The sequence below is a fragment of the Glycine max genome, chromosome 11 (genome assembly GCF_000004515.6).
Source record: "Glycine max cultivar Williams 82 chromosome 11, Glycine_max_v4.0, whole genome shotgun sequence".
Lineage (NCBI taxonomy): Eukaryota > Viridiplantae > Streptophyta > Magnoliopsida > Fabales > Fabaceae > Glycine > Glycine max.
The window spans coordinates 7,291,327-7,317,328 of record NC_038247.2 but is presented as its reverse complement, the minus strand read 5'-3'; the positions used below and the strand labels follow the sequence as shown (position 1 = coordinate 7,317,328).

Here is a 26,002-nt window from a genome sequence, read left to right as displayed (position 1 = left end):
GGGGTGCTTTTGTTTTCCACAAACACAAACGTACACACATTTCTCCCCTTCGCCCAATTTCCATCACCTTATTACAGTTTGGCTTACTAAAATTTCTACACTTGCACTATTGATGCTGCCACGTCATTAGTGAGAGGCTATGCTACATGCAATGTGGAGATGTGTAACGAGCATTATTCTAAGCATATGTATAACTACAACATATAATTAGGAAGCAACTAGGAAACCAATTTATTGACATTTACAATAACGAAAAGGTTGGAACAAAGTCTTGTCAAGTTACTACAATATTTCCTTTTCCCCCGGAAGTGGGCGCAGCAGAGTTTATTATTCCATCATGAGGCCTAAGCTACTTGCGCTGAGACTTGAGCTCCTGTACCTTCTTTTCCGTTTCTTTCAAAGCTTTCCCATAAATGCTGATTAACTGGGGGTAAAAATTGAAATTCATATATAAAACTTGTAACAAAATTTTAATTCAAAGTAATAGCTGCATTATAGTATTGTTTGTATGTCAGATATACACAGAGAGAAGACACATAACGAGCATACATTGGGAGTGTTGGACTTGGCTTGAAGTCACACAGCAACATTCCAAAAAACCTCAATATACTAATTGTATAATTAGTCAAGTAATTTGGGTAATTGCACTAATTGTATGTTTTGGGGTGTGGCCAATTGTATGTATTACCATTACCATCCCCATCAATAATTTGCTACTTCCGTCCCTAGCAATGAGGTCTCTAAAAAAAGCCCAGGGTTATTGATTAGTGTGATTCTCCACAATCATATTCATTACTCCAGCAAGGTCAGGTTTTTTATGTGATTTTTTTCTTGTCCAGAGGTCAAACTAAATGAAAATGGATGAAGATATCTTTGTGAAGGTTATTTGTGAAGTTACCTCTTCAACTTCTCCAGGAGATATAATATATGGTGGAGACATCATGATGTTATCTCCCGCAACACGAACTAACATCCCATGCTTCTCACATTGTGCTCCAAAATAGGCACCTATTCCTGTAATATACATTACACTGTCACAACCACAAAATATGCCCACATCCACATAAAACAACAGCTTGTTTAATTCACATGTAACTATACCACTGTTAATAACTTAAGTAAATAAATATAAAGCAGACAAGATATAGGCTATCAAATCCAACATATGACCCAATAATTTTTCTTCCATCTTTTATAGATTTTAAACATGAATAGAATGCAGCCCATGTAATGTCAGAATTTGTATTAAGGGTAGCCTTTTATAGAATATGTATGCTGCTTAAATTACTGTTAAGATCACTAGAAAGGATAAAATAGCCATGTTGAGTCAAGTATGTTTGACAAAGGGATAGATGAAAAATGAGTATTGAACTTGCCCCATTCAGGAGGAAATGGATCATTAGGTGACTTGTTGTCTGTGAACTCAGTGCCCAGAATCAAGCCAGTTCCCCGTATCTGCAAATCCCATAATGTTATGTTTCTCATGCATTTATATATCAACCACAAACTTAAAATTACCCAGCAAATAATATACACCTCTCCAATGATGGGACTGTCAGAAAAAGCTTTTATGCCATCTTGAAACCTTGGGGCGATCTTGTTCACTTGGTCAACAATATTTCTTTCCCTGCAAAGAGGTATAATCAATTAATCATGCTCCATAGCCAAAATATTAAAATATACTAGCGTATAGAATAAGCTTCATAGTAGTTTTTAAAAGCAAGAAACAAAAGAACACACTTATAGATCTTGAGTGCTTCAATTGCAACTGCACAGGCTGCAGGGTGTCCAGAATAAGTAAAACCATGAGAAAATGAACCTAAAATAAGCAAACATTGTCAGAATACTAAGCCTGAAGATATAATGATGATTCTTCTGATTTATGCATGAATGAATCAACCACCATACCTAGTTTGTTGCTTTGATCATGTATAACTTCTGATATTTCCGGGCTTACAAGGACAGCTCCAATTGGCAAATATGCAGAAGATAGTGCCTATAAGTCAAACAGAAAAATGAGGAACATTGTAAAAACTTTTAAAAATATGGGATGGACAAACCAGTACTTAGAGCTGTTTCATTTTTACCTTAGCCAGGGATACAAGGTCTGGCTTAATGTTGTACTTGTCACATCCAAACATTGTCCCAAGCCTTCCAAAGGCACATATTACCTTTAGAAGAGACATATAACATAGTAATTAGAATAAGAAATTCGACAACACAATACCTTATATAACAGTATATTAAGAATTAGGGAAGTACCTCATCTGCAATAAAAAGAATGTCATACTTCTTGACAACGGCTTGGACCTGCATAAGAATTTGGATGCTATGAGAAAAAAGGTTGCCTTTTTTCCTTTCTTACATATTCTATGGGTATTTGGACAAGAGGGAAGAGCGAAAATGGCATTGTTTAATCTTGCTGCTAAAAGAAAAACACCCATGAAGCAAATTATTCCTGGGTGTCAGACAGCAAAATGGATTTTTAATGTATATAAATGCATTATTAGAATTGGTGAGATGTTACACAAAAATAACAATAACCTAGTGTGTACTCATTTATACTATTAATTGAGTGAAGTGTTAGTACTAATAGTAATACTAGTACAAAGCCAATCTCAATACTATTATTTGACTCAAACCCGTGTATGATTGATAAAACTCAAAAAATACTGACCCCATCCTTTTAGGCTCTGACCCACATAGGCGCCAGGGATGAGGCCCTGAGGCTCTGGGCTGGGATAAATTGACAACTCTAAAATATTTTACAGTTTAGACAAGGAAAATGATTAAAAGAAATTAATAACCAAATGCAACTATTTATACGATATTCTTTAGCCTAATACTAATAGTTCATGCCCAAGCCCATAACTAATTAGAATACTGGAACTGGAAATTTTTTTACCAAGAAATTAGTAGTTTTCTCATTTTTATTGCACCAACCATTAGATTATAAAAAGTACTTCATGATAAAGGTTCACCTATCAACTTATATATGGCCCTTGTTTAAACTTAGTGCTTTTAATTGCTTCTTAAAAAAAGCAAAAAAATTGCTTACTTTAAGAAGAAAAAAACAGTTTTTACAAACATATCAAAAAAGCATAAAACTGTTTATTTTATTAAAGAAAATGCTTTTTTCTGAATAAGCTTAAACAAACAGACCCGTTACAAGGATGGTGAGAGCATACTTAATAGTTAATTATACAGACTATAATATATAAGCTCCTATTAGAACTAGGAATACAAATGAAATGCATTATTAATGCAAAACACATAAATAGACTAACTGGGCATCCATCCATCGTGAAAATGCAGAACACACAAGTGAAGCAATAACCACAAAATACCTTCTCAAAATAAGTTGATGGTGGAGGTATTACACCTCCTGCCCCCATTACAGGTTCAGCAATAAATGCAGCAATCTGTAATAAAAAAATTAAGTCAGTGACAAAACCAATGTTCCAGTAGTAGAAACCACTTTGCATGTATCTGAATGTATTACAGTCTCTGGTCCCTCTTTCAGAATCAACTGCTCCAAATTATTGGCTAATCTGGTTGAAAATTCTTCCTCTGTCTCACCTGAAATGTTCATAAGCATGCATAATATTTATGCCTTAAAATAAAAGGGCTAAAGTATTAATAAAAACATGTCTATTTAAATAATAACCTGGAAGATGATACCGCCAGTAATGTGGACAGTCAGTGTGTAATACAAAAGGAGCTGGCAAATCAAATTTTTGATGCAGAGCCGGAAGGCTGAAATACACAATTGTTTGGTTTATTGAATAAAGAATTTTTTATTAATAACATAAAACTATGTTAAATAAGCACTAATTTACTGAAAAAATTGAGTTGATCATACCCAGAAAGACTGGCTGCTATCAATGTTGAACCATGATACCTGACAAAAGCAAAAACATTAGATTGATGCATATTTTTTAGGTATACTAAAGAAAATAGCATTGGTTGGGATGTCATGAATACGATTTAGCACGAGCTATGAATTTCTTCTTATCTGGTCTTCCAAGCGCATTGTTATAATACCATACAAGTTTCACCTGAAATAAAATATGCAAATGTGAAATATATCTAAGAATATATTATGAATAAACTATGTACTTCAACAATATGTTGACATGCCATATATTCATCTTCATTTGCACTTAACCCTGACAAAAACCGATCTATATTCATTTAAAGAACCACATTTGGCATTGAGAATATATTGGATTGTGTCTTCCAATATTTTGGGTGCTTTGATTACTCCTAGAATTCCCTTTTTGTTGTTTCATGTGGCATGTGTTATATGTCTATGGTAATGATTTTAAAATTTTGCTTTGCATGAGAAAGTAAAGACATTCTAAACATATACCTTAAATTAAATGAAAAATTCCAAAGAAAATGAGACTGTAACAAGGGAATATTAGTTATCAAACCTGAGTGTCATTGGCTTCTGATCCACTATTAACAAAAAAAGCTTTCCCCATTTTTCTGGCTGTGAACATTTCTAGGAGTTCCTTTGCTAGATCCTGTATGTGGAAATATATATTAAGTACATATCAAATGTAAAATTCACTAAAACAACATCAACTGTGTACATGCTAATAAAAAAATGTATATTATCAACCATGTACATCACACGAAAGGTACTTCATCATTTTTTTTATTCACTTGAAAAGTAATCTAAAAAGGTAATGTTTGTATGAGTTTGATAAGGATAGGTAAAACAACACAGTTTCATCCACCATCCCAACCCCCCCTCCAAAAAAATGGAAGGTCAAAATCCTGCCTTAAAACACGCCATTGCAGCCTATGGTGCAGCCATAGCTGGTACCTTCAGAAATTGCCTATGGCAGTTGGGAAAAAACATCTGCTACACCATTCTGTCATAGTGGCCATGGCACCATCATTTAACAACTAAGTCCATTAAATGTAAAAAAATCCTATCAGAAGTGATAAAAAACTATAAACAATCATCCCAATGGTCTTTTTTCCAACTCTCTGGCAATTAATTTGAACCCTGACTACCAACTTTGAGACTTTAAAAAATGTAACAAAGAATTGAGATTTTACTCAAAATCTTTATTTTATCCTCTAAAATAGAGCTATAAGAAAACTAAATAAATACCAAAGAAGGTAATGTGGTTCGATTCCAAAAGGAATGGTAAAATGGCAACTTCTTTAGTTGTGCAACGGCAGCATCAACAAGGCGTGGCTCACTTCCCCCTGCAAAATAAAATATATTTGATTTCAGAGTTCAGACTAAATTACTTTCATGCACAACAAAGATTAACAGAACATTTACATTATTTATAACTTCCACATGTGAATATACCCCCCACAATTGTGTGAGTATCTGTATACTTAACAGATCAAAGCTATTAAATATTTTAATCATGATCTGATTTCTTTGCAATTTATCGCAAATCAAATTTCCGGATAAAACCAGCACTCTCATCAAAACCTATTGGCTAGAAAAAGTTCAATGGAAGCTACAGTAGGAGGGGAAAACTAAGATTCCAGTAGCCAGAATATGGGTACAGTGTACAGCAAGTGGGATGGCATGGGGAGATAACCATGAGACAGGCCTGAGGAGTGGGAGAAGGAAAATGAAAGAGTTACACATTTTTTGGAAACTTGGCAGCAAAATAATAACAGGTCACTATGGATGGTACCACTAGGGTATCATGTAAAAAACAGAAATGTGGGCAAATTTGTGTCTAGGCTTGTGCATTAGTCTCTTGTTCATAGCATGGATACAAACAACTACGGAGATAATCACATAACTTACAACAATCAAATAATACAGTAAACAATATGAAAATAAATGCAAACAACTTCTATAATTATCTAACAGAAACATGACTAAATAAATCCTTTTATTATTCAAAAACTACACTTATAGAAAACCACAAACTTCAGAAATGCAGTTATTGTCCAATACAGCTTTATTATAATTTATAAGTTTTTTGTTGTTGTATTGTTAAGCACGAGCTACCAGCATAAAAAGTACAAATACTAAAACATTGCATAGTTCAACCACAAACCAACCCCACACCCATCCAAAATATTAAACACCTTGCATGACATTACGGAACATTTCTTCCAATTAATAAACTCAGCGTATATCTCTTTCAATCCCCTAAAGTTTAATATCCAGGGCAGTCTGCAAAAATAGTCACAACGGCTGGTCCCTTAAACTTGTTGCCAAGAAAAAAAATGTTCCTGTCTAAATATAGGGAAGGGGATGGATCCCCAAGCAACTAATGCATGATTTGGTGGTTATCTGAAGAGAGAGCATGCTAAAATATCAATAAGTTAAATTTATAGCCATCCTTGCTTCTAAGAAGTGGATTGAGAACATGAACCAGAAGAAATATATCATTCAGAAAGCATAAGCAAAATAAATAAGTGCAAAGTACTGAAAGTAGATAATTTACATACCTAAAGAAGTGGCCCATAGACCAGCAAGTGCATCAAGATATTTCTTCCCATTAATGTCATATACATAGCTTCCCTGGATCAAGTAATCAGGTAAATAACATAATTGAAAAACTAGTTATCGTTAAATCTTTAAAATGAAAACAAAGGGAACCATGATTTCCTAAATATATTACATTGAAGTAATTAAAAAAATCACAAAACCATAGCAACAAAGTTCACCTCTGACTTTTCTATGATCAGAGGGTGCAAATCAGAAGACTGCCACCCAGCCGTGAAAGGAGCAAGCATACTATGACCTTTGTACCTGACAAAATTGAAGCATTTCAGCAATTTTACTCACACTAACCATATAAGGTTTGCAAATTTTTAACTTAAAGCTGATTTTTCATTGTTTCGTTTAACAAAACAAAAAAACAAAAAGGAGTTCATACATGGACTCTCCAAATGAATCTTTTCAATTTATAGTGCCAGTTTACTCAAAACAGGAATCTAAAGAGAAAAGAGGGGTGTTAGATAATGCATTCAACATACTTGTGATTGTATCAAAATCATAAAATACTGATCAGAGAGATGTAGTAGTCACTCACTTCTCCCTCTGGATTATAAAAGGGTATTTCACAACTCTAGTTTAATACAGTTAGATTGAAATCTCAAAAGAAAAAATAAAGCAACAATTTTCAGAGTCATATTTTATTATTGAAAGTAATGATTGTGATATTGAGTTTAAAGGCACTATACTAACGTCCAATTAAGATACATGCAAGACAGAGCTAGGATCAATACACAAAAAAACACCAGAGAAAGTAGTAAGAAGTTAACAGAAGAATCATATACCCTTGACCATTTTTTACATCATTAGAGGAATTATCCTTTGCCAATGAAGCCTCAGTGCTATTTGATCTAGACAATAAGGGAGCCTGAAGGAGATTTTCGTGAGCACTTCTGGAAACCACAGCATATGCTAAAGATGAAGCAGTCTGTAAACAGAAAACAAAATAAGTATAAGTATCATAAGAATATGAGTTCTGCGTGACAAATAGGACTATTTTTGGACCATCCATTTACTTCAAATGAAATCAATAAATTAGCATACAAGGTAGATCACCATTGATAAAACAGCAACACAAACTGGAAGCCAACATTTCAAAATTCTGGACTAAAACCTTCGGAGAATGACTTAATCCCTTCTTAATCAAAATTTACAGATACTAGGCTCCTTGAATTTACCGAGAATGGTACAACCATAATTTTATGATTTTTACAGCCAGATATTTTTAACCATAATTTATAGAAATTTTTTTACATATTTCTCGAGATATTTTTCTCAGAAACGCAGAAGCAGGAACATTAGACGACTTTATAAAACGTATAGTTAATTCTTAGACTTCCAGAATACGTTAAAAAAGAGTATAAAAATGAAAATGTCAAATCTAACCAGATACTCTAAGCGACCCGAAGAAAATAGCTTAAACGGTGCTGAAATTCTAAAATAGAAACCTATGAAGCATTGACACCGATACGGACACCGAACACAACAAGGACATGGACACGTGGACATCTTTAATGTCCAAAATATAAAACGTAGTACGGGTGTCGTGTCAGTGTCCGGACACCGGATACGGCAAGGGACTATAGTGTCCGTACTTCATAGATAGAAACAGCAAAAGGTGTTTAAATTTTAAAACCAGATAACTTGAGAAAAGTTGACAAAAAGTGATGAACAGAGACCATAAATATTCTGAAAAAGTCCTTCGAGTTTGTCAAATACAAGTTCCAACGATTTAATTAATAATTTCTCATTTTCATAATCTCGGATCTCGTTTCAATTTCACAAAACCCCGTCGTCGTTGATCTCACGAATTGTAAAAGTAGTTTGACTTTTTCATCGCAATCACGTGTCCTGTGTCCAAAATTCTATGACATTCAATATACAACAAGTAAACAAGAACAGTGAACGATTCGGAGTGCGAATAACTGGATACGTTTCATGAATCAGCAATCTAATCCATAAGCGCAAGTCGGAAACTAGATAGGGAAAAAATTTGTAGAAAGCGAGGAACGGAAACATGAGCAGATTCAACTAACAAAACATAAAAGAAGCAGAAAATACACAAAAAAAAAAAAAAAAACGCGTGCCTTGGTCCTGAGAGTGGATCGGAGGAGAGTGTGCATGGCGGCTGAATAGGTAGTGTTCTATCCGTCAGCACCGAAACTTTGGAGAAAAAGACGACGGAGACAGTGAGAGTGAGAACTAAGAAGAAGAAATAGTGATCCAAGTTATGTGGCACGCGTAAATTTGAGCACTCTGGGCTCTGTCTTAAACTCACGCACGAGCGAAATGTTTCACTCGGTGGCTCCCACTCAACCAAAAAAATAGAACGAGGTTTTTGTTAGGCAGGTGAACTAATTATTATTAGTTAATTAGCGATAAATTTGGGATCGCTTGGTTGATTAGATGATTATCACTAATGAAGACGCGATTACGTAGCAGCCCTTCCTTCTGACTTGCTGATTCAGGTGGACGTGGAATGCGCACATGTGGGACCTAACGTTTTAACGTCATACAGATATACTGTACTAGGACCTACTATTTTCATTCCTAATTGGTTGTACAATTAATTTCTGGAATTATTCACGTTAGAGTACAACATATCTCAAGATTCAATTCATATTTATTGATGTATAGATAAACTATTAATTAAATTAAAATAAATTTGAATTCTGATTATACGGATGTCTTAAATAGTTATATAATATTTTATGGTATATCGTGATCATTTAAACATAATTACATTTCCTATAAAAAAAAAGTTTATTGTTTTGTTTTGATCTTTTAATTTATTTTTAATGTTCAATTTGATTCTCTAATCATTAAATGATTCAATTAGGTTTTTTAATTTTTTTTAAATAATTCAATTAGGTTCTGTAGTCCATATTGAAGTGAATTGTGTTAATAGATTAGAGGTCCATGCCAATTTTATATTTTATGGCAATTACAAATCGTCAATAATTAGTTTTCACGTATTGATAATTTCAAAACCGTCACTAATTATTTTTAAATGTGAAAACATAAATTAGTTCTCTAAAATAATCATCAAGTCTTATGATCCTAACCAGATCCCAAATTAAATCTCAAATGCAAAAAAAAAAAAAACCAAATCAAATAAAAATTTGAAAAGTAAATCATAATCCAGTTCCAAAAAACAAAAAATGAAAATGGAGAGAAAGAAGAACCTTTAAGTGATGAATGTGTATATTCAATTTCTGTTTGTTGGCTTCCAGATCTTTGATGTCAACAACATCATCCTTGGAAAGCTCCATATCATTGAGGATCCCAGGGGACTCCACAAATCCACAAGCAAGTCATCTCCCATAGTACTACAATTCATTCATTCAAGTGAGTAATGTGATGAAAAGAAAAAGTGTGAAATGAAATGAGAGAGGGCATACCCGATGTCTGAGTTCACCCACAGTGTCGTTGCTGCAGACGCAAACAGTATGCTACCGCTCCATTTCACTTTTAGCATCAATTCCTCCCACAACACCGAAGTTGTAGCAGAAGTGGTCATGCCTCCTCCTCCATCACTCACACTAGTCACTCACCCAATGCTCTTTCTTTCTTCCTTCCTTTACAACAACATTGCAACACAACACAACAACAAACAATACAAAACACAAAACTTGCTCCATAGTTTATGGGTTCTTAGTTTTCACGTTTATGGGTTGGGGTTCTTAATTTTTGGTTTCCTTGTTTTATAATAACTCACAACTCATTTTTAAAAAATACATTAATAATAATGACGGTGACAGTTTTAACCATCACTTTATTTAATAAGGCTTATTAAACTATTAGAAAGTTTAAAAGAGTAACAAGTGTATTGAACGTTAAGTCCACTTTGGACGGAAAGACTTCAATGAATTATTTTAAAAAAATAGATGATATAATTGAATCATTTAATAATTAAAGGATCAAATCAAACATTAAAAATAAATTAGAGGACCAAAATAATAATTTAGCCATAAAGAAAATAAAATATATTTACATATTTGCATAAAAAAATATGCATAGAAAAAAGAACTACATCTCATAAAAGAATACTCGAGATGTGTTTATTTCACAGGGTTGATTATATTTTTGGAAATGATATTTTTGGGATCTTATTACTACAAATGTTATCTCCATTAGTCAAAGATGTTTTTTTACCATGTTCTTTATTGGTACAAATTTTTCACCGATTTTTGCTGATAATTATTCCTCGACAAAAAATCTGGTTGGTCACATTTAGTATGATTTTTTTCTCTGTTAATCACATTTTTTTTATCCACAAAATTTAAACTCAAAACCTTGTCTGATGAGACCAAGTTCAGTGTTACTCAGACTAACAATTGTTGGTTCTATCAAAGATATTAGGTAAATGCTTATAATTTCTGAAAATATTTTTAAAATGATTTTATTTTAAAATAAAAAATAAATGAGATAGAATAATAGGAAAATGGTAAATTATTTCAAGCATTCTCGAATATAAGATTTTCTCCCGTTAAGTGGAAATACATGTGTATTATAGATTTACAAGAATAAATTATGGTTATGTTCAACAAAACTATATGAAAAGTTAACTGAAAGTTAACTCGAAACTAAAAAATTGACTGAAAATTGAAAAATTAATTTATTAAATTACAAATATTTGATAAAATTAAGCTGAAAAATGAAAAATAACTAAAAAATAATAAAATTATTTTTTTATATAGAAAATAAAACAAAAGAAAAGTGAATAAATATATTTAGGATAAAAGTGTTAAAAAATATAAAAAGAAAGTAAAAGTTAGAAGCTAATATTTTAAAAATACTATTTGAAATAATATTTTAAAAAATACCATAAATCACAAAAAAAATATTTACCAAATAATTAATTAAGTTTTTGCAATTAATAAAAAAGCTAAAAAAATAACTTAAATATTTTGTCCAATATAATTTATATCCAAGAATATTTTATTACCTTTAACAAATATAGGAATATACATTTTTACCTTCACGTTCCTAAAAACCGATAAGATTTAGTAAAATAAACCATTTCTTCAAGTTTTTATGTTAACATATGTCTCATAAGCCTTCGATAAGAAATTAAAAATAAAAATTAAACTCATGGGCATATGAAGTGTAGTCTTTATGATAATTGTTTTACAACAGGGCATGAAACTCATATTTAAATAAGTTATTAACGCGGTGATATTTATTTGTTTAGTTATTATTTTTTAATAGTTTTATTATATCTTACTTTAATATGTTTTAGTTTTATTTTATAATATTTTTGGACGAAAGAAAAAAATATACGGATGAAAAGAAATACGATGAATGAAGTATATTTTTATTTAGTTTAAAAACTAATTTAAAAATATATATTTTCCCTTCTTTTTAAATTTTAACATTTTCTCTTTTTCTCGTTCTTTTCTCTGACCTCTAAAGCAAGCATGTGGTTGGTTAGTTTGATGATAATGTAATAAAAAGGAAAGTATAATTATTCAGTGGGCCCTTATTGCGACTAATGTGTCGTAGACATTGTTGACTAGTATCGCGACCACAGTGATTGTATGAGTATGCGTTGGTGATATAAAAATCGAGAACGTATCCTTTGAGTTTATATATTTATATATTTATTAACTGCACCTGATACAGTTGTTGTTGAATGATGTCATTTTATTTTATTTTAATTGATTGTCATTTTCAATTATATGCTTTTTGGATTATTTTATGATCATATCATTTATTTAGTACGATTTGTTAATGTACAAAAAAGGCACGAATTGTGTTAGCCTGAAAAAAAAACGGAAATCAAAGGTGGGAACAAATGTAGAACGTGATTATAATGACATCCGATTAAATTTAAACTCATGGTTTTAGGAATTTGTCTTCCTACCAACCAATAATTTTATAATTCTATTGTTGAAACAAATAAATTTCTGAATCCTTGTGTAGGATGGTAGAGAACTTTTTAAAAAATGTGTAAAGAAAACGCAAAAAGAGAAAGTGATATAATAAAAAATAAAGCAATATACGAAAAAATGGGGTGAAAAAAAATGCGTTTATGAGATTTGCTTTTTAAAAGCAACTAGTGGCAAAAACAACAACTTTGCTATTCTTGAAATATTATGAATATATTTTTATATCATCAAAATATTGATAAGAAATATTCATTAATTTGTTTATAATTAATATTTATTGAATAATTAATTAATCATTTTCATTTATAAGATTTGAATTTAAGACATTATTTAAGAAAATCAAATATAATATCATTCGAATTAACAATTTGATGATAAATACCATGAATATATGATTATAATACATTACATTAACAAATACTCATGAATCACCATATCTTATAAAGAGTAATGTGGAGTATTTAAATATTAACTTCTTTTTTTGTGAATGGTTACGGCAAAACAAACCCACAGCTAAGGTCAATTAAAGATGATTAATAAAAGAATTACAACTAAGATCTTCCATAAGAAGATCAGTAACAAAATCAAGAGTTTGAGTAAAAACTTTATAGAACTCATAGCAACCCAAACCAAACTTAGCAAAACTCTAACATATAAGTACATCATGGTTAATTTTTTAATTCATGTTCTTTCACGAAATAAGTATGCATTTGTTAAATAAGATAAATATTTCACATTTAAAATTGTTATTTCATGGACCCAAGTCACAAACAATGTAGCAAGCTCGATGCAGGAAAATCCATTTCCAAACTTGTACAATGCTCTGACTCGGTCATTAAGTTGGCATAAGAAATTGGAGTTTTTGTTTGGGGTTTAAGGACTCTAGAGATTAACGTGATGACACTAATGTAGCTTTTGACGTTGATGTTATAATTTTAGGAGATCCTTATAAAATACCAATAACCATCAAGAATTTTAGAAATATTTGGATCCATAACGGTGGTTGATCAACAAACGCAATGAAATCTGAATCCATAAGTGATTTCTGATCTATGTGTTCTTCTTAGAATCTGTTAAGGAACTGATAACTGGTTAACAAGGTAATTGATGACTTCATGGTTCTTACTCAACCATAACCTATTTATTCCTTGATAGAACCTTCGTAATTCTTGAGATGAGGGAGAATAAAAACTAATATGACGGTTCGATATATTGGAGACCACAGTTTGTGTTAATCTAATAGGATTCTCATTATCCCATAATGAGATGATATCTGCTTATTTAAGTTCATATCATTTAATTTGGTTGTCTAACGGACTCACTTAATTTGATCACATAAAATAAAATCCATTAATAATAAATAACTAATATAATTATCTTATAATAGTAGTCCACATTAATTATTGGAATAGAAAATTCCAACAATTCAAATTAGAAAAAGCTAAGAGGCAGTAATGGTATACCTAAAGACTTAGAGTGCAAAAGCTTATAACATTGCTGCTGTTTATAAGCATGGGTTAAGGGAGTACCTGATCTAATAGACTAATATTGATGTTTACCGCAAGGTCAAATATTTTTTTAGGCAGATTAAGTGTATGTTTAGATTACACTTTACAAAGTTAAGTTTAACTTAACTTTTTAACTTAAGTTTAGATAAAAGTAAGTTGAATGTAATTTCTTTTATGTCTAGATATTTTATTGTAGAAATACTTTTGTCAAAATGAATTTTATTTTGATGATTGGGATGAAAAGTATGTTCAAGGTAATTGCTGGAAGGAGTTATTGAAATTAAAAAAAAAATATCTTTCTAACGGATTCAATGAACCTTAATGGAAAAGTAATCCAAAATTACTTCTAATTGAACGTTTGTTCATGCGTAATTCACATTTAATTGAATCTTCTGTTATAATTGTCAAATATCATAGTTCTCCATTCGATGAAACTTCAACAACCATCTAGAAATTCAAATGAAAAAACAAACACACCCTTAAGTTCTTATGTAAACGTTGGATAACTATTGTACGATTGTGACCTCTACCCGAGATTGATAATGAGGGGTTTCTTAAGTACTTTGCTGTAAGTGGATAACTTTGGAAGGGTTTATTATGCTCATAGGATAATGAGAACTTAAAAGACAACATGGAATGTTTAGGGCTTAGGGCTTGTGCATCATCTGACTGAAGTTTTGCCGTAAGTGTGCGGTTTCTTTTTGACCCTGTGTTTTTTTATAAGCACCCCCTTCATTTTATGACTTTGTGGTTTTTCTCCTGTTTTTGCTATTTCCATCGTCTTGTTCTCAACTTGTGTTAATTTTTGCGTGGCTTATGGGGGTTAAACTACATGTCATAATTTGTTTCTTACGATGCACTTTTTGATGTTCTTCAAATTCTTTTTTTATTGATTTGAAACGATAAACATAATATTACGATAATTCAAAAGCCGCATAATATTTAAAGGATCGAAGCCTAAAATATAGGTTAAAGGAACCAAATGATGGCGTGTATAGTTTGACGCCTACAATTGACATGCAAATTAACACAAATGTTATCCAATAAACCTCCGAAAAAATATACAAGCAAATTTGTGTTATTTGAAAAGTGCTATTGTATTAATATACTATTTTAAATAACATTATGAAAAAAAATCATGAATTTCACATCAAATCATTGTTAATAGATTAGATGAAATTAGATTTCATATTATATTCAAACTAATGTAAATATAATCATAAATTAGAAAAAAAAATAAGACCAAAATTTACTTTATATATTTTTGGTGTAAAATTTATTTTATATTTGAATCATACGACTTTTTACCTAAAATTTTATCAAAGTTGAAGGATTCCAAAATTCAAATTCAAATCATGTAATTATTATGGATGAACGTTAATTATGTGATCAAATCTTCATTAATTAAATCACTGTAGTCAGTCTTATGGTGGGGATTGAGTAGTATAAATACGTTGTAAGTTTAATTAAAAGTATTAATTCCCAGAGATAGAAAAGAAACTAGTAAGAACCAAGAAGAAAACTTTTTTTTTTTGGTAAGTGTAAGAAGCAAACTTATATCTTATTTGATTGCCTTTTATTATTATTATTAAACTATGCTTGTTTAATGAAAGAATTTATTTTATAGTAGCTTATGACGTGTTAGTAATATATTTTTAGATGTTATTTCATGCGGTATTTGATTTTCTAAACTATCATTTTTATCTCCATTATTTTATTATGACTTTTTAATATTAATTTATACTCTATTTATTTTACTAAATGCTTTTAATCTCATGAGAAAATAAGATATATAATAATGTGTTTTTTTTTATATTTTTATTCAATGATAAATCACTAAATATATCATAAGTATGCTGATTTTGATAACTTTGTAAATTATATAGAATATGATTTTTCTTTTGTCGATGCAGTGTAATTTTTACAGAGTATACCCATTAGACTATTATAAGTTCACACTTTCATTTTATTTTTTTTTCTAGGAAATTCTAAGTTCATTCTTAGCCGTAACGTTTTTTTTTTTTTTGGTGAATAGCTGTAACGTATTTGTTCAGTCGTATTTGGCCGTTCTTGTAATTTCATTAAATATTAAATTAGCTTTCTATCGTGCTCAAGAGTTTAATCAACAATGAAGGCAATTGTCAGAGAACAATATTTTATGAAATTGTGAATCAAATTTAGAACGCAGGGTCATATCGAAAGAATTTTGTTTGGTAAAAAAAATAAACATTTTTTTAGAACGCAGGCTTTATAAATTATTTAAAATGAACAATATGGATTATGGACGCATTAAAGACGTTACACACTTTTCTTTTTAAATTGAATAAATATTACATGTATTAATAATATAATTTTTATATTATCATCAATTTAAAGTTATATATGATTTTTTTGTACATTATATGTATGATTAATTTATTTACCCTTATAGTAATTATTTTTAAAATTATATTAAAACTATTTTTTATTGATTGCCAGTTAAAAATATTTACATTGACAATACATATTTATTAAATTCCTAAAAATTTGCTCCTTTATCCTTTGCCAATTTGCACTTGTTTTGATGCATTTGTTAATTAAAAATTTGCCAATTTGTATTTGTTTAGATTCAAATTTATTGTGCCATATAGCCCTTTTTTAATTAAAAAAACACTAGACTATTTTTTAAGAATATTTAAATTTAAAATATGATTGTATACGACAGAATGTGACTAATAGACTATTATAGTTGATTGTAGGAAGTCAAGAGACAAAATTTTAATTTTTTAGGTTTTCTTTAATTTTTTTTACTTCCGTGTTGCTAACGGGTGAACCCAAACAAGACCTAACTCCATGTTTTAATTTTTCCTAGTCTTGTGGCTGTATGTGCGACCGAAAAATAAACTGATATTCTGCTTCACCAGATATTGTGGTCACTTTTATTTTTATCTAATGTAAAAAAATTCAATTAATTCTAAAAATATTTAAAATGGATTAACATAGATGCAATGTTTTTAATATTTTTTATGTGGGGTTAGCGGAACTTTTTATTATTATATTTTTTTTTCAATTTTTATTGACTTTAATATTAATTTAGATTATGATAACTAATATTAATTAAGATTATGTTCGTATATTCCATTGGATTTAAAATAAAGAGGAATGAAAAATGTTAATAAAAATTATAATTTTTAAAATTATACCTAAAATCACTTGAATGAAAACGGTAAATTATGCATCATTGATTAAAGTAAATAAATAATTATCACAATTAAACCTAATAACGTAATCTTTTGATATTTATTTTTAATTATTATGGATATTAATTGTGTAAATCTCACCTTATTTTTCTATCTTATCCCATTTCTCTTATTTTCTTTAACTACATAATGCTTCATTTTCTCTCACCTATTTCTCTCTTTTCCAAAATCCTTCAAACAAACATAAAGTATTTATAACCAAGGTTACCTCGAACATAAACAAATTATTTTGTGAGAGTGAGATTTTTGTTAAACACGCGTTAAGGTGAAAATTTTATAAGTGAAACACATATTTTCTAATACATTTTTAGTTTAATTATTAATTAAAATACATTAAAAATTTATGAGTGAAATTCATTATCAAATATTTGGTAAATTTTATAAGAGAAATACAAGTGACATTAATAAATGATTAATATTAATATGTTTTATTTCTCATTTAATATAAATCAGGAAAAAAATATTAAATGAAAAGAACAAAACTAAAAAGTAATGATTTTTTGATAAATTATAATCCATTAGGTAGAGTCTTCTTTTATAATTGTAAAAGACTGCTGTTGATAACATTTCTTATTGTTTGAAAGATTGATTAAAAAGGAAGCAAACTAAGAAGTGTACGTCAGAATTCAGACAAGAAAAAAAAAGTGTATGTAAGAACTAAGAAGCGTTTTTATATTGAGATTAGGTATATTTACGATTCTTTTTTTTTCCCGTTCCTATTCCTACTCTGCAGCTGGAAGTAGCAAGTTAGTGCGCTTGCTTGCTAGTTAAAGGTTTAGGGTATTGAGAGAGAGAGAGAGAGACGAATCTGAATTGAGCTGAGTAGATATGGTGAGAAAACATGGCTGGCAACTACCTGCTCACACTTTTCAGGTTCTTCTTTCTTCTTCTTCGTCTAATTCTCTCCTCTTTGTTTGTTAGGGTTTTCTGGAATCTATTCATGATCATCTCCATGCGGATTCTCATATTATTTTTCTTCATTGATTAATTATTGTGATCGCGTGTTTTAAAATTGTGTCTAGGTCCCGTGGTTAACGCGCTTAACTTAGCTACTGGCTCAGAAAAAAAGTCTTCTATGTGGTTGTTGAGTAATGCCTCAAGTTTTCACTGTCCCGAGACTTAGGGGTGTGTTTGATTCTGTTTTGGATATCCCCCTTTCGTACTAAGGGTTGAAAAACTGTTTTTGAAAAAGAAAAAAAAAGCAGCTAGTGAAATTTCCTTGTTTGGATAAATTTATTTGCAACAGTTTTGGAAACTGAAAAGGAGAAAGTTTATTTGGAATAAAACGATCCAGGTTTTTTTTGTTTTTTTTTTAGGGAAGATTAAGATATTCTGACCCCAAACTCCCCCTTCCCCCGGCCAATTATTTCTCTTGTCTTGCTTAATTCTTCAATGGGTTTTCAACCGATAAACAGAATGAGATATAAACTATGGAGCTCAACCTCTCTACTGTACCATGCACTGTTTACTATTACCAAAGTTCTAAACCAGCAAGTAACAGCAGACTTATTGGGTTGATTAGTAAAGCGGTACAGAATAGAAAGGAATGCTATCTATAAATCTCAATATCCTGTTCTGATGCTAGATTGGAATATAGGAAATTTAATTGAAGGCAAGACAGTCTGGAATACATGGGCAAAGAGGGCCGGACAACAACAACAAAAAGCCTTACCTCACTAGGTGAGGTCAATTACATGGATCACGATGCCATTCAGCTCAATTGAAGACCATTTTTCAAAGATACTATTTAACAGGGGATCCGTCTTAACAACTTTTGTCAATATCTTTCTTGATCTCCCTCTCTCCTTTTCACATGACTAAAAATCATGCAATCTATTATTTTCACTAGTGGTTCTAGTGGTCTTTTTTTTATGTATCCAAACCATCATAACTGATTTGTCATCTTTTCTTCAATTGATGCTACACCAATACAACCCTTTCTTATCCTATCTTTTTTTGTGTGTGGCAACACATCCAGATTAACATTCTCATTTATGCTATTCCCAACTTTTTTTTTTCTTGTTGTCCTTTTAAAACCCAATATTCACTACCATAGAGTATAGTTGGACATATAGTTATATGATAAAACTTACCTTTGAGCTCGGCAGGTACTTTGCAATCAAAATAACCATTGGTGCCTTTTCTCCTTTATAGCCATATCATTTTGTATCCTGTGATACCTCACTAATTTCTTCATCATTTTGTTTTATTGATCTCATATATTTAAACTTGTGGTATGGTATTTTTTCCCACCCTTACTTTCAAGTCATATTTCTCCTCTCTTGCTAAAATTGCAGTGCTTATATTTTGTCTTACTCCTAGTTAAGCAAAAACTCTTTGTTTCCAATGTCTGTCTCCAAAGCTCAATCAAAACTATATCATCTACAAAAATAATGAAATTAAGGATAATCTTTTGTATGTCCCCCAGTAAGCACATCCAAGACCATATAAAACAAGTAAGGACTTATGGTTGAACCTTAATGTAATACTCTCTTTATAGGAAAGTCGGTCTTGCCTCCTGGAGTTTGAAAACTAGTATTTATCCCATCATACATGTCTTGTATGGCTATGATGTAAGCCATTTAGACACCTTTTTTACCCCAAAGTCTTTCACAAAACTTCTCTTGACACTTGATCATATCATAGGTGTTTTCAAAGTCAATAAAAACCATGTGTAAGTCTCTTTTTTAATTAGGTACCTTTCCATCAAAACCTCATTAAAGATAAATGACTTACGTTGTAAACCTTCCTAACATAAATTGATTCTCTGCAATCCTCATCTCTTCCTTTATAAAGTTTCGAAGTCAATGATAAAGGGTCCAAAACTAGCCTCCCGGATGTTGAGAGAAAAATTGTCCCTAAGAAGCTTGTTTACATTGATGTAGACTACAAGTGTAGCACAATTTAATCTGTTAGGAGAGGGTAGTGTAATTTTAAAAAATATAAGAGAAAGCAATATTATTTGAGCATCTCTCAAAGGGAGGGGAGTGTAATTTATTCTAATAGATAAAATAAATGGTTTAGTGTTTCTAGGTTACACCACTATATGACCCATGTACTATTTGAATGTGAAAAGTAATTGATCCTTACAACAACAACAGCAACTACAAACACCTTATTCCAACATGCATGTATTGAACCAAATCCCTAAATTTGATCCTTACACTAGTTAAATATATCCAAATGCTATTTTCCAATATTTTAGATTATTTATATAATGCTTAGCACTTTGGTTAGACTGACTTGGATTTTATCAGTTGAAGGCATGTCTACTTATTTTTCTAATTATTGGTTCTTTCATGAATAGGTTGTTGCGATCACTGTATTCTGCTTATTGGTGATTGCTTTCTATGCTTTCCTTGCTCCCTTCATTGGAGGGGGTCATATATGGGAATATACCTTCATTGCTATTTACTCTCCTGTGGTATGCAAATCGCCTTTTTTATCATTTCACCTCATTTATATATATTATTTACATACCCAAAAGAAGCAGGGCTTATGTTGTCTCATTCGTGTGGCATTGCAGGCTCTCATTGTGTTCATTCTTTACGTCAGATGCACTGCAATTAACCCTGCAGATCCGGGCATTATATCTAAGTTTGACCCTAGAGTGGGAAATAAGTTCAGTTCTGCTCATGATTTATCAGGGAAGCATCATGGTTCTGAACATGAACGCATTGCTGCTAGAGAGCAATATTCTCCGTCATCTGCTGCTTCCAAAAGGTCTATGAGCAAGAAGAGCTCAGTGGAAGATCTTGATAGAGTAGATAATTCAAGGAAAGAGAATAACCAGAACTCGTGTAATGCAATTGGAGGAATTTTCTGCATATTATTTTCACATGAAGATTGCCGGAAACAGGAAGCAACAGCTGATGAGCAGGGTGGTGGTGAAGATGCTTTGTTCTGCACTTTGTGCAATGCTGAGGTATTGCATTGTGATTTGTAACTCATTTATTTATCTCTCTCTCTATTATATAAAACAATTTGGTCAAAACTTTTTTTTTATCTATTTGTGATTCTAATTTTACTCCGGACTTCCACTTTCCAGGAAACTTAAGTGATAGAGTAGAGATACCAAAGAATTATGAGCTCTTCTGCTTTCCTTCCTCCTTTATCTATTTTTGGGATATCCTTCCACTTTCCTGGAAACTTGAGTGATAGAGATGTCTTTGGATTATGTGCCCTTTTGCTTTCATTCTTTCTTTATCTATATTTGGAAATTTCTGCGACTAGAAATTTGGGACTTGAAGTTAGTTACTCTAATGTTATTTACTTATCTGGTTGCATGCAGCTATCAGTAGAGGCATTTTAGAGAAGTAGCTTGCGCTTCTCACTTAGTGTGTATATCTTGTGCATTGTATTTCCTGTATTGCAGGTGCGCAAGTTCAGTAAACATTGTAGAAGTTGTGATAAATGTGTTGATGGCTTCGATCACCATTGTCGGGTATGATTTGGTGTGCTGAGTGAAGCATACATCTTGGAATATTAACAATTGTTGCAGTGGCTTAACTTTGAGTTTTACTTATACATCACCTTGTTGCAGTGGCTTAACAATTGTGTGGGTCACAAAAATTACAGTTCTTTTATTGCTCTCATGGCTTTTAGTCTTGCGTGGGTATGTATATTGGTCCACATAAATGATTTATTATTTAAAAGCAATAATTTGTTTTGGTTGCTAATAAGGCCTTCTGTACGTTCTTCTTTTGCATTTCAGCTAGTTATTGAAGCTGGAGTTGGTGTTGCTGTTTTTGTGCGTTTCTTTGTTAACAAGAGAGGAATGGAGTCTGAAATCATTGATAGACTCGGAAATGGATTCTCTCGGCCCCCATTTGCAGCCGTTGTGGTATCCCTTTTATTTGTTTTATATTAAATCTGGTATATGACAAATGGTTATTATTATATATATTTAGAAATTTATTATATTTCTTGTTTCAATGTGTAGGTTGTATGTACTGTAGTTTCTATCTTGGCTTGTGTGCCTTTGGGTGAGCTTTTCTTTTTCCACATGATACTAATTAGGAAGGTCAGTGATTCAGTAGCAGAGAATCTGAGGTTGTTTTTCTGTTCTTTTTTCTTCCCCACCCCCATCCTTTTGTACATGGTTCTATGCTGCTCGGCTAGTCTAATTTGATCGAGGGAACTCTATGTAATGAACTTAAGATACACACGACATGGTGGAGTTTCAGAAAATTCATCTAGAATAAGAAAAGCATTTTTAGGAACTAGAAAAGAATTTATAAATGTTAGTTACTTAAGCATTTTTGTGTATTATGCCTGGGATGTTTTGCTTCCACCCTGATATTTACAGAACTTTAAAAATTGATTTTAGTTTTTGACCATTATTTTAGCTATTTCACACATAAGAGTGGTTCTCTCATCTTCCCTCCTTTCTTGTTGGATCAGGGCATCACTACCTATGAATATGTTGTAGCAATGAGAGCCATGAGCGAAGCACCTGCTGGAGCATCTGTTGATGAGGATTTGCCAAATATACTTTACTCTCCAACAGGCTCAGCCACAACTGGATTGAGTGGAGGAAGTTCACTTGGTTTGCAGTATAAAGGGGCTTGGTGTACCCCTCCTAGGGTATTCGTGGATTATCAGGTACTTGGGTTGACTTTTTGTTTTCATCCGTATAGTTATTGATTAAAAGAAAATAAGTTATGCTACTATATTAAGTATCTAAAGATGCTTGTTGGCTTGTGGTTTGATTTCGTAGATTTGTAGTTAGAAAACTATATTGAGGGGCTGTTGGGCAATAAATCTGTGTCAGAAGCTGTTCTTGTTTAATTTAAATCCTCTAAAAGGAGCTTTTAATTATGCCATTGGGAACTTCTGTCCTACCTTATAGACTATAACCTTTGTTTGTCTAGAAAAATTAGTGTCTTATCATTCAAATGCTATTTTAAAATTTTGAAGAACATCAATTAATCTGAATCAGTGGCTTTCTAATCCACAGAAAGAGGTCAAGTGATGAGAGAAACTAAGGGGTTTGAAAAATGTTTTTTTTTTTATTTCCTGTTTTCACAAACAATTACAAAAATGACACCGTATTTTTTATTTCATTTTCTGTTATCAAATATTTGTAGAAGAAATAGTGAAAACAGAATTTTTGAAACTAGAAATTGAAAATAGAAAATAGTTTTTCAAACCAAATAGGCCCTAAAATAACCTGTTGAGCATTACAATCATGCCTATGTATTTTTTAAATTAAAACTTGCATCATGATTTCTTTCACTCGTGGTGTATTGCTTGTCAATGTCAACCCTCATTTTATGAGACAGGATTTCCATAAATTGGGTATCAGGAAAATTGTGTTATTTTATAATAATTCAACTCGAGAATCATATATTAAATACCCACAGTTGCCATATTATGACACACTTAACTCTTTTAGAAAAAAATTGTTGTGTTAAACATCTTTATGTAGTTTAGGACCTTTAGGTAAAAGAAATGGATCAAAGAGTGAATAGGCAGAACAAAAACAAAATCTTTGGGGGTAGGGAGGATGAACTATATATGTACTTCCGACTGCAACCTTGACTGAATTTATAGAGCGCTGTTATGTCCATCCCTGTACTAAACCAAACCACAATAGGGCAAGTATATTGTAGAATTTACAAAATAAATTTCCGTTGTTTTGCCTAATTAGTGATTTTTCATGCCTTTATTTAATTTATACCTTTTTTTACTTAACGAAGTTTTCATGTGGTTTTTTATGCAACTTACATGCTGTTAGGTGTTAACACTTTTCTCATTGTTTTTCTTGACCATGAAAATGATTTTTGTTCTTAAAACGTAGTTATGACTTGATTTATGTGGCCTGCCTAACATGGGCTTTAGGATGAAGTTGTGCCTCACTTGGAGCCTGGAATGCTACCATCAACTGTTGATCCAGATGCAGCTGGGATTGCAGAAAGAGGGCAAAAGATGCCAAAAAGACCTGTTCGTATTAGTGCTTGGAAGCTTGCTAAGTTGGATTCACAAGAGGCAGTGAGAGCAGCTGCAAAAGCCAGGGCATCTTCTTCAGTTTTGCGACCTGTAGATAACCACCGTCTACCAGATGGAGAATTGAGCTCTAGTGGCAACATGAGCATCAGAAGTAGTTTGAGCACAGAGACTGGAACTAACAAGGAAATAAAACACGAGTTGAGATTGTCTCCAGTGAGAAATTCTATTGCTCCTAGTCAAGGAAGTCGTGATGAGTATGAGACTGGAACTCAAAGTATGAGTAGTTTTAGTAGTCCTAGCCATGTTCAAGAGGCAGTTACACTCAGCCCTCTTCCACAGGACCACAGTTTGGGTGGCTTCAGGGCAGGTACCTCAATTCCTAGTTTGGTGCCTGAGCGTCCTTTAACTTCTAAAGCAACATTGTCAAACTTCAGGAACCCAATATCTAGTCCTTCTCTTGGATTTGATGGGAGGACAGCAATGCCAAAAGGAATTGGTAATGATCCATTGTTGCTTTCAACTTCTAACACTTCTATTCTAAGAGACGTGAAACGGGCATCAGTTGTTTGGGATCAAGAAGCTGGCAGATATGTTTCGGTTCCTTTATTGCCCTCTGAAGCTCGAAATAGGTCATCCATGCGCATAGAATTTCCAAATGTAAATGCTGAAACAAGCAGTATTGGGAGAAAATCAGTGATTCCTCAGCAGGAGTTGTCATCATCTGCACCCAAATCTCCTGGGCAGCACATACAGAATCTGATGTATACAGGAGATTCTATCTTTTATGGAGGTCCATTTTTGAGTGCCCCTGTTAAAGATGGTTTGAGAAATGAAAGACATTTGGCATCAACTGATGCCCAAGAGGGCAGCATATCGGTGAACTTGCCTCAAGAGCCAAGATATAAAAGGAATTTACTCTCAAATCAGCTTCCTGTGTTTGTCCCTGGTGGGTTTGAGAATATCCTTCAACCTCGATCTGGCATGAATTAGCTTATGTTGTTTTGAGATTCCAATGAGTGGACAAAGTTTTTGTTGGAATCGAGAGGATAGTGAAGAGCAATTAAAAGGGTCTATGTGGTAGACACGGTTTTAGCCTTTCAGACCATACAAATGAAAAGTATGGTGAACATCTGACTCCAACAGGTGGTTGTTTATTCTGCCTAATCATCTAGGGTTAACGTCTGTTGTCATCAAAATGCCTCTGGGCGTTTGAGAGAGTGAAAGAATTTCATTGTGCCATTTGCTGAACATGCCTTGAGAAATGTGAATCTTCCCTTATGCGGTAGATGAAATCTCAAAGCAGTTATCACTTATTACTTCAGTAAGCATGAGCATGACATGAGCCTCCTTAATGGATTTTAATTTATTATTGTAGCTTTTGTTCCACTAGATACTAAAATTGTCATTATCTTGCCAATAGAGTATTGTTTGGCCTGTGGCTTATAGATTGCTCTGTTCTCTCTTCTCTAGTTCTCTTGCTATCGTTTTTCTGCCACGTGTCATTTGATTTAGGGTATTCTAGGCTCGTAGCTATCACAAGAGAATGGCCTAGTCTGGCTTCTGACAAAATACTCCTAAAGATTGCTTCGTATAAAGACGAAAATTCTCTAACTAACCTAGTGAGTGGTTGGTTAGTTACGAACGTTTTGTCATAGCCAAGTTTTGCAATTCTCGAAGCAGCATCACGACACTGATCGGTATAAAGATTGATTCGAAGAAAGACGAAAATTCCCTATTTATTTTCAAATAAATGTTTAAACTTGCAAATGAAAAAATTAGAAATATTAAATGTTTTTTTTTAATTTTAAAAATGTTTACTAGTTAATCGTTAATTATATTATTCTTTCACAGTATTATTTTTGTTTTTATTTGTTTAAATATTAAAAGATGAAAAATAAAATTAGGACACTTCATGGACTG

The 26,002-nt window shown here is 31.9% G+C and overlaps 2 protein-coding genes across 4 annotated transcripts; one reads left to right on the top strand and one right to left on the bottom strand.

The window, feature by feature from the left end:
- Positions 1 to 207: 207 nt before the first annotated feature.
- On the bottom strand, positions 208 to 8,779 carry LOC100815181 (gamma aminobutyrate transaminase 3, chloroplastic). Its single transcript, XM_003537699.5, has 19 exons — positions 8,581 to 8,779; positions 7,279 to 7,421; positions 6,664 to 6,748; positions 6,445 to 6,517; positions 5,129 to 5,226; positions 4,437 to 4,529; positions 3,985 to 4,058; positions 3,863 to 3,901; positions 3,668 to 3,756; positions 3,503 to 3,579; positions 3,348 to 3,422; positions 2,263 to 2,310; positions 2,088 to 2,171; positions 1,909 to 1,996; positions 1,741 to 1,819; positions 1,537 to 1,627; positions 1,377 to 1,455; positions 899 to 1,014; positions 208 to 424 (listed from the first exon to the last, which is right to left on the bottom strand). Exons 1-19 carry the CDS (start codon positions 8,614 to 8,616, stop codon positions 350 to 352), a joined length of 1,542 nt encoding a protein of 513 aa, XP_003537747.1. The 5' UTR covers positions 8,617 to 8,779; the 3' UTR covers positions 208 to 349.
- Positions 8,780 to 17,712: 8,933 nt separating this feature from the next.
- Positions 17,713 to 25,527, top strand: LOC100814659 (probable protein S-acyltransferase 19). Of its 3 annotated transcripts, XM_003537698.5 has the most exons (9): positions 17,714 to 18,004; positions 20,439 to 20,555; positions 20,658 to 21,056; positions 21,507 to 21,575; positions 21,675 to 21,746; positions 21,846 to 21,974; positions 22,074 to 22,154; positions 22,535 to 22,735; positions 23,975 to 25,527. In XM_003537698.5, exons 1-9 carry the CDS (start codon positions 17,960 to 17,962, stop codon positions 25,070 to 25,072), a joined length of 2,211 nt encoding a protein of 736 aa, XP_003537746.1. In that variant the 5' UTR covers positions 17,714 to 17,959; the 3' UTR covers positions 25,073 to 25,527. The 3 variants fall into 3 exon arrangements, with proteins under 3 accessions (XP_006590778.1, XP_003537746.1, XP_006590780.1); XM_006590715.4 differs by lacking the exon at positions 22,074 to 22,154 and having other exon boundaries at positions 17,713 to 18,004; XM_006590717.4 differs by lacking the exons at positions 21,507 to 21,575; positions 21,675 to 21,746.
- The last annotated feature ends 475 nt before the right edge of the window (positions 25,528 to 26,002 follow it).